Below are 9,413 nucleotides of genomic sequence, written 5' to 3'. Positions count from 1 at the left end.
CCCCCCCCCTTCCCCCCTTCCTCCCCCTTTAATCTTTATTCTCATTTCCTGTCCCCTTTTTCTGGAGCTATATTTCAAGGTATAGCAATGTATCCACTGGGAATAGCTTTTCCTCATAAATTAGTTTTCTGGTGATTACTTGTTTGGAGTAGTTAAGTTTTATAAGATCTAAATTAGAAATTGCAACTTGTTCCACTGTAACCTTAAATTATTCATATCACGATGTGCTACAAAAATCTTATTATGAAATGCTTAATGATCATTATGAAATTAATTATCAGCATACATAGCTAGCTGAACTGTAAGGTTCTTTTCTATTTTCATTTATTGGGGAGGGGCAGCAAACTTTTTCCCTTTTGTGGAAACTACTTTAGACTTTACATAATGTGATGAGATTCTCTTGTTCCCTATTGGTCTCGAACATTCATCACAAACTCAATTCTAAGTTGTCTCTACAAACCAAGCCTTTTAGTTTCTGACTGATTTTAGATTTTCCTGATTTTCTTCATTTTTTTGCATTTTAGATGACAAAATTAGCAATCATCCCCTGTACAGTTCTTTTGGAGACTCTTTTCTTCAGGAAAAAATTCAGGTAAAAGTACTCAACCTTGACTTTCTCAAAATGACTTTTTTTTTTCTGTCATGACCGTGGTGTCCAGGCCAGCTTTCGCGCACCTCGACTAATTCCATACCGGCAAAACGATGTCTTTATTTTTTCCACAAAAAGTTCTTAAAAAATCAGTTATGTTACACTAGTTAGATAGAAGGATCACACTACATTAACTTAACATCTATTTTTGAGAAATCTTCTCTTCCAAGCATATCAAACATAGGAATCTTATCTCATTTTATTAAGCTTGTAACATTACATTGGAGAATAAAATTGTCAACATGTGGTTTGCTTGAACCGTCAAACCAGAAGTAATTTCTTGGAACAATTAAGAGTCTGAACCCTATGTCTTGTCCTTATCTAGAAAGTTGAATGTGTCTAGAGGTATAACATAATTCCCATATACAATCGTTTCTATACTAGATTTATGGCCAATCATCATCTATAGTTAAAGGTTGAGCCAACATGGTTAAATGAGATAGTGGAAGACCAAGTTTTTTGACAAGTTGTGCTTTTGATATATGTATGTTCCTTTAAAATGTTACTGATCATTTAGATTCTTGGAGCCAAGCCATCTCTGCTTATTTTGGATCTTTGATAATTTAAAGACCCATTCCACATTGTCTATTATTATTAATTTTCTTTTTTTGGTTTTATCACTCTTAGATAGTTCGTCCTATTTTTATGCAATGTTCAGAAACATCCTTGTCAACATGAATGGAACTCTTTTTCAAGTTAAGTCTTTCTTGTTTAATTCAACTGTTGACTACTTATTTATGGATGAGCTAGACACAATTTTAAGGTTGCAAGTGACTGGTGGATTATCAGATAAATGTAATAGTAATGGAGCAGTAAGTGAGGGAACTATCTGAAAGGTGGGTGCACATGAAGAGAAATTTTTACTCAAGTGAAGTATCTCTGTGCACAAAAAGAGCTTCTTTGGCTCCACAATTTTGACCCAAGCAACCTCTATGTATCTCTTGGTCTGGAGTGATGCTATTGCCCTATAAATTGATACTTTTATCTAAATTACATTCTGCATTCATTTACTCTTTTGCTTAAGCATTTATGGAATTACCCTTTTAGTTGTACAGTTTTAGTAACACTTTGATTCCTGTCTCAACTATGATTTGCAGTAGGAATATCCAGCTTGCACTTACCGTTCTTCTCTTTGGGGTTGGAATTGCAACAGTAACTGATTTGCAGCTCAATTTACTGGGTTCTGTTTTATCTATGTTTGCAATTGTCACCACTTGTATCGCGCAGATTGTATCCTTTGCTGTATGGTCAATCAATTTTTTTAAGTTCTTTCCCTTACTGGCTCTGCTTACTTCATAAATCCCCAGTTTAGCAACCTTATTTTTTGGTAAATAAGACTTCAAATTTTTATGGAAGTTGTTTTGTATGTGTTAGAAAATGATGTTGGACCTATAGTTCACAGCTATTATATTATATCTTCTCTTGTTTGGATATCTTAACCCATCTTCTTAGATGACGAATACCATCCAGAAGAAGTTCAAGGTTTCTTCAACCCAGCTCCTGTATCAGTCTTGTCCTTATCAATCAATTACTTTGTTTGTAGTAGGACCATTTTTAGATGGGCTTTTGACAAATCAGAATGTATTTGCTTTCAACTACACACAAAATGTGGTGGTAAGTTAGAAAATCATTTTCAATTTTAAGCTAGATATTAGCATTTAGCACTATTTGTTAACTTTAAGGTGTTGATGGCAGGCCTTTATTGTTCTATCCTGCCTTATATCCGTCTCTGTGAACTTCAGTACTTTTTTGGTAATTGGCAAGACTTCTCCAGTCACCTATCAGGTCCTTGGGCATCTAAAAACATGTCTTGTTTTGGCCTTTGGGTATGTTCTACTTCGTGATCCCTTCAGCTGGCGAAACATTCTGGGTATCGTCATTGCTATGCTTGGGATGATACTCTATTCATATTGTTGTTCCATTGAGAGCCAGCAGAAGTCTATAGACGCTGCATCACTTCTGTCTCAGGTATTACACCTTTTTTTTGTGTGCGTTCCACATTGTACTAGACAAAAAAGGTATCATATTATCATACACCAACTTGTGCAATATCTTGATTTGCAAGATGATTGTTAACGATGTTCAATAGTGGCCAAGACTAGTACTAGATTTGCAATATTTCTTCTGAAATGGTTTAGTTAGTGGCATAACTCGTTACAGGAGCAGATCTAGAAGAAAGTTGTCATTAAATCCTTGTGCTCCCTTTACTACCTCATTGTTTTTCACCTCATTACACTGCACTTCTAGACGAAAAGAAAAGGAAACTTACAAGATGGTTTAATTAGTTAGTGGCATGGGTCATGGGAGAGGCAGATCTGGAAGAGAAGTAAACTCTAAAACCTTATGCTCCCTTCATTTTAAACCACTACTCTTCTAGTGCTTATACCGAATGTCACAGTCCCAGAAGCTGGTGGGGTTGTGTTTTATTATCATCTTTCCTTTGTGTATTTAGAACATAGATTTACTAATTCTCTCTGTTTCTGTGGTTGAAGGTAAACGAAAGTGAAACCGATCCTCTAATAAATGTTGAAAAAGGCTCTGGCAATTTACCAGATAGTGTTGTTGCTCAGGCCCCTAGCTGGAATTCTAGCAAGGATCAGCACGTATAAAAGCTTCTAACGGTTGGCTATTGGCTAACCGTTTGATCAGAGTATAGGTAGACATTTTCAGCAATGAAGATATGTCTGCAAAGTTTTCCATACGTCATACAATGTGTTACAACTTACAACATTTGAAAAGATTATAGCTTTCTATTTTTCATTGCAGTTAGTAGATTTGAAGTATAAGAATAGCTGTCGCAACTTAGCATTTTTGTACTAGTTAGACACACTTATATACTATACAAATTTACCTAGTTCAGTATTATGTTCCTCAGCAGCTCTCACATTATTTCTTTCTTGGATTAGTTTATGTTCATATGAAGCAAATGACGATGTTGAATTCGAATTGATTAGATTTCTTTGTTCATTTTGCTGAAGTCTTTAATTATTTTAGTTCTCGTCCCTTCCCATATATGAGAGTTCTACATAGGAACTTTCGATATTTAATTGAGAATGATGTAAATTTTCTCTTCCCCTTTCCCCTTATTTAAGCTAACTACTGCTTAAAAATTTCAATAATTAATTAAATATTCTTTTGTATAACAATATTTTTATATGCTTTTAATATATTTTAATTATTAATCATTGTGATTTATGGTATATGATATCTAATTGGGTACCTCGGATAGAAGGAGTAATAATCTATCTTTTAATTCTCACTCAACATTTCATATTCAGACTTTCTTTTTTGTGTATTTACCTCTTCTAGGAGCTCCCTTTTGCTTATTTAGTGATTTAAATTCATAATTTAAAGTTAAAATGAAAAAATATTTACCATTTAAATAACCCTTTTAATTTTATTTAAGCATATCTAACGTGTGCACCCTACTAGAAAACAACCCAACGACAACAACAAAGAGAAAACACTCCTTTCATTTTAATTTAATTTACATGGCATTATTTATTGAAACAAAAATTTTCAGAAAATAAAGAATATTTTCTCAAATTGTATAAGGAGAATATATAAATTATATTATTTTTAAAAAAAAATTACGACGGACTAAAAGTGTAACTTTGCATCCAGCGCCGGCGAAGTAAAGCAGTCGGATGACTTTCTCCGCCACCTCTTCTCCTTCAACAATCTCCGGCTTTTGACCCGACCCGTTTGTTATCCCTATTTTCCCCTGCACCCGCTTTTTCTCATAAACAACAATGGAGAAAAAAGGGAGCTCGAAGATGAATATTGCGATAATCCATCCCGATCTCGGAATCGGTAAATTATTATCTACACATAATTATATTTCTTTCATAGATCTGTTTATCATTGCAATTTGTTGAATCCTTTATCAAAATGAGTTATTGGTTGAAGATCATAAATTTCAAAAAAGATTGGGTATAATAATTATTTGCATCAATGAACAGATCTATTGGTTAATTGAAGCATATTTTATCATGTTTAGGTGGAGCTGAAAGGCTAATTGTTGATGCTGCTATGGAACTTGCTTCTTTAGGGCATAAAGTTCACATTTTTACTTCACATCATGATAAAAATCGATGTTTTGAGGAGACTCTGTCTGGTTAGAAATCTTACTTTCTATACTCTAGTCATATACTAAACAAACATCCATTGTGCCCTTACTGATGTGAATACCACTTTACAGGTGTGTTTGATATTACAGTTTATGGTGCTTTTCTTCCTCGACATATCTTTTATCGGCTTCATGCAGTATGTGCTTACTTGCGGTGCATGTTTGTTGCTCTCTGCTTGTTGTTTATGTGGCCTTCATTTGATATAATTCTAGCAGATCAAGTCTCTGTTGTTGTTCCGATATTGAAGTTAAAGAAGTCTGCTAAGGTATTTCGATGGATTAGATGAAATCAACTGCTATGATATGATCATTGAGATATATGAAGTTTATACCTCATGCAGGTTGTATTCTATTGCCATTTTCCAGATCTTTTGCTGGCGCAACGTACAACTATTCTTAGGAGGATATATCGAAAACCTATTGACTTCATAGAAGAAATAACAACAGGTTTTTGTTGACAGTCTGCCTTCTGTCCGTGGTGTTTGTTTATCTGTTATCGTCGTTTTACTTGTTTTTTCTTATCTGTTCAAACATCTGCTTCTTCTTTGATTGCTTGGTTAAACTATAGGAATGGCAGATTTGATTCTGGTTAACAGCAGGTTTACAGCATCTACTTTTGCATCAACCTTCAAGAACCTAGATGCACGTGGGATTAAACCAGCTGTTTTGTATCCAGCTGTCAATGTTGATCAGTTTGAGAAACCTGATGCCATCAAGTAAGAGACACCTTTCCATCTCTTGGTACCTTATAGTTCGAGGTCTGATTGCAATAACACAACAGTTTTCAATATTTGTTCTTTAATTTTCAAATGCATCTGCCCTGGAGTTCCTGCCCTTCCATGTGCTCTTAAAAAAGAGTGAGGAGGGGAGGGATAGTAGGGAGGTAGAGAGAAAGTTACTCCATAGAGCTCAAAGAAACACAACTAATATATTAGATGGTAGTATCATTTCAGTTATTCCTTTGTCTCTTGGAGGGGCATCTGATAAAATTCGAGCAATACAGTGATAACTTCAGTTGTTCATTTGTTTTAGGCTGAACTTTCTATCCATCAATCGATTTGAGAGAAAAAAGAACATAGAATTGGCAATATCTGCCTTTGCCATGGTTCACGCCCATCAAGTCCATGATCATCAAGGAGTTAACATGAATGATGTTTCCTTGACTGTTGCAGGCAAGTTTCTTCAGTTCTTCAAGTTCAATGTATGCTGCATTATCCACCAACGTTTTCTTGTTCTCTGCTTTGCTTCTGTCATCTCTTTTATTTGCTGTTGGTATTCATATTGTAAGGTTGATTTGCATTATTTATCTTGCTGTTTTTAATGCAAAAGTTTCTGATATTCTGTTAGAGGTTTTGCAGAGTTTATCGAGAGCCAATAAGATATATGAACCTGTCTGATCTCATGTAAATGATAAGGATATTTAGTGCCCTGAAACTATATAAAAATCAGATGCTACTAGTTATTAATCAAGTTAGCTATAGGACTTTTTTCGGTGCTCGTCTCCCTTTGATGATAAGCCCTCTTTTTTTCTTATGTTCCCTTAATACCTTGAATAGATGAATTTGAAGTATGCTTCAATAAACGAGTCCAAGATACCTATTGTCTACCATCAGTGGCTGAATATATACTCAAAAGAAATCTTCCTGCATGCTAATAGAGTTCGTCCTGCTTTTATTTCAGGAGGCTTTGATAATCGCCTTAGAGAGAATGTCGAGTATCTAGAAGAACTGAAAAAGTTGGCAGAGAGGGAAGGTGTTTCTCAGCGGGTCAGATTCATCACATCTTGCTCTACTGCTGAGAGAAATGCACTCCTTGGCCAATGCCTATGTGTTCTTTATACACCAAAGGTATGTCTGATTCTACTATCTCTTCAATGAGGAAAAGAAACATTTATTCTTGAGAATGATTTGTTGGAGGAGTGTTTGTCTTACCTTGGAGTATGCTGTTAGAAGGACCATCTCCTTCTTTTCCCATATTATTTTCACCTTGAAAGTAGGATTACATTTTCATTCCTTTTTTGAATGAGTAGGATGAGCATTTTGGTATTGTTCCTTTGGAAGCAATGGCAGCCTATAAACCTGTTATTGCCTGCAATAGTGGGGGTCCAGTGGAGACAGTAAAGCATGGCGTGACGGGCTTCCTCTGTGACCCTAGCCCACGAGAGTTTGCTTCAGCAATGTCTAATTTTATTCAGGATCCTCACATGTCTGAAAAAATGGGGCAAAACGCTCGTCAACACGTTGCTGAGTCATTCTCTACCAAGATTTTTGGTCAGCATTTGAATAGATATCTTGTTGATATTGCTAGAGGCAAGAAGGAATAAGTATCCTTTCGGACTGTTACCTTAAAAGCAAGTTCTCCTATTAGGAAGTTGTAGTTAAATTAACTCCTAATAGCGCGTAGCGGGAGTTTAGTGCACTTGGCGGTCCCTTTTTAGTTTAGACTACACTGATTGTGATACAAAAGTTGGAAAATACATTCTTTTTTCTTATTAATGCTTATCAAAAGTTACAGAATGGTTGTGGAAGTGGTTTCTCAGCTGTTCTTTTTAGGTTGATTTCTCGGATAGTCACTCAACTAATACTTATTATTTTAGGAAATCACTGTTGATTCTAATTTTCTTCAACCGAGAAAATGATATTCTAAGATAATAACTACTATTACTAGTTGAGTGATCGAGAAATCAACTCCATTCTTTTTTCAGAATTAACATATAAATTAGTGTTTAGTTTTATATTAATGGACGTTGGGATATCAAATTTATTTTAGGGGAAGGGGATGAAATTGCTTTCTTCCTTCTTTATGGCTTAATAATAATGAATAAAAACATTCAAAATGTCATAGTTGACATATAACTCATAAAATTAGTCGAGATGAATGTAAGTTGATTCAAAAAAATTAATCGAGATGAATGTAAGTTAATTCGAGAAAAGATTTATTAAACACCTTATGATATGGTCCCTTTGCAATTTTTCAAGATTCCTTTACTAATCCTTTTCATACTTAAAAGGATTTGTCACTTTGTTGAATTACGTAAAAAGACATTATCTAAACAAACAGAATTATTTTGTATACCGTCATGTCATAGAAAGTTTACACGCTTAAATCGTGACCCAATAAATTTGTGGTCTACGCAATTTAAATTTTATAAAATATTTTTTACATTATCAGGTCATTTGAAAATATTTCGTGGATATAATTTTATTAGAAGCATGGATATATTTTTGTGACAGGTGGCTTGTTACATCGAGTAAAATTACGTTAATAGTATTTAATCAACAATGGACTCAAACCGATTCATGAACATCTATAAAGATGACGTATAATCCTTAAAACCTGTGTGACTCACTACGTAACGGAATTATGAAAAACGACGAAAATAATACTCTGTATAAGTTTGGCTTTTCCTTAAACGTGTAGGAAACTATAGCTCTGTGTCACTGTATATGTGAAAAAAAGATAAGCTTTTTTGTCACGAGACTTTTAATAACATTCAATAAATTCTTTTAACGTTTACCGTATAAGTGATGTAATTATATTTTTTACATAAGTAAACGACAAAAAATGATTCAAAACTCATGTTTTTAGTAGAATTACTAATCTTTTTATGTTTACCGTATAAATGATGCAAGTATATTTTTTACATTATAGATAAGTAAACGACAAAATTGGCTTAAAAACTCATGTTTTTAGTAAAATTAATATTTTTTTTAACGTTAACCATATAAATGATGTAAATATACTTCTTACGCTATCAATAAGTAAACGACAAAATTGACTTAGAACTCATGTTTTTAGTAAAATTAATAATTTTTTTTATAATTGATGTAAATATAATTTTTAAACTATCAATAAGTAAACGATAAAATTGACTCAAAACTCCAATTTTTTTAATAAAACTATTTTTTACACGTGCATTGCACATTAGTATCAATTCAGAATACATATGTTATAGTAAGTAGTATTGCTTATTTAAACGAAAATGTGAACAATAAGCTTTGCACAAAATAATATTGCAATTTTTTTTTATAAATATTAAATGTGGATTAATAATTTTTTTAATGTTCTGTATAAATGATGTAAATATACTTTTTACATTATTGATATGTAAACAACAAATTGACTCAAAACTCATGTTCTTAATAAAATTAATAATTTTTTAACGATTTATAAATAATGTAGATATATTTTTTACACTATCGATAAAATAAACGATAAATTGACTTAAAACTCATTTTTTTAGTAAAATAATATTTTTTTAACGTTTACCGTATAAATGATGTAAATATACTACTACACTATCAATAAGTAAACGACAAAATTAATTCAGAACTCATATTTAGTAAAATTAATAATTTTTTTAACGTTTACCGTATAAATGATGTAAATATACTTTTTACACTTTTGATAAGTAAACGACAAAATTGACTCAAAACTCATGTTTTTAATAAAATTAATAATATTTTTAACGTTTACCGTATAAATGATGTAAATATACTTTTCACACTATCGATAAGTAGACGACAAAATTGACTCAAAACTCATGTTTTTAGTAAAACTAATTTTTTGACACGTGCATTGCACGTGATTACTAGTTCAGAAAATATATGTTATAGTAAATACTATTGCTTATTT

At 32.8% G+C, this 9,413-nt stretch overlaps 2 protein-coding genes across 2 annotated transcripts in view; both read left to right on the top strand.

Moving 5' to 3' along the window:
• The window catches only part of LOC107021614 (UDP-xylose transporter 3-like), a 6,084-nt gene extending 2,551 nt beyond the window's left edge, over positions 1–3,533 (top strand). The window contains exons 5-9 of the mRNA XM_015222304.2: positions 525–592; positions 1,747–1,879; positions 2,102–2,263; positions 2,345–2,617; positions 3,142–3,533. Coding sequence (XP_015077790.1) covers positions 525–592; positions 1,747–1,879; positions 2,102–2,263; positions 2,345–2,617; positions 3,142–3,258 — 753 coding nt within the window. The 3' untranslated portion in view covers positions 3,259–3,533. The remainder of the gene's footprint in view (positions 1–524; positions 593–1,746; positions 1,880–2,101; positions 2,264–2,344; positions 2,618–3,141) is intronic.
• Positions 3,534–4,204: 671 nt separating this feature from the next.
• Positions 4,205–7,305, top strand: LOC107021358 (alpha-1,3/1,6-mannosyltransferase ALG2). Its single transcript, XM_015222002.2, has 8 exons — positions 4,205–4,462; positions 4,650–4,766; positions 4,851–5,044; positions 5,120–5,225; positions 5,347–5,494; positions 5,811–5,950; positions 6,459–6,625; positions 6,808–7,305. The coding sequence occupies exons 1-8, from the start codon at positions 4,402–4,404 to the stop codon at positions 7,099–7,101; spliced, it is 1,227 nt and encodes a 408-aa protein (XP_015077488.1). The 5' UTR covers positions 4,205–4,401; the 3' UTR covers positions 7,102–7,305.
• The last annotated feature ends 2,108 nt before the right edge of the window (positions 7,306–9,413 follow it).

This window comes from Solanum pennellii, chromosome 6, assembly GCF_001406875.1.
Source record: "Solanum pennellii chromosome 6, SPENNV200".
Lineage (NCBI taxonomy): Eukaryota > Viridiplantae > Streptophyta > Magnoliopsida > Solanales > Solanaceae > Solanum > Solanum pennellii.
The sequence above is the reverse complement of the archived record's forward strand: the minus strand, read 5'-3'. Positions and strand labels throughout refer to the sequence as shown.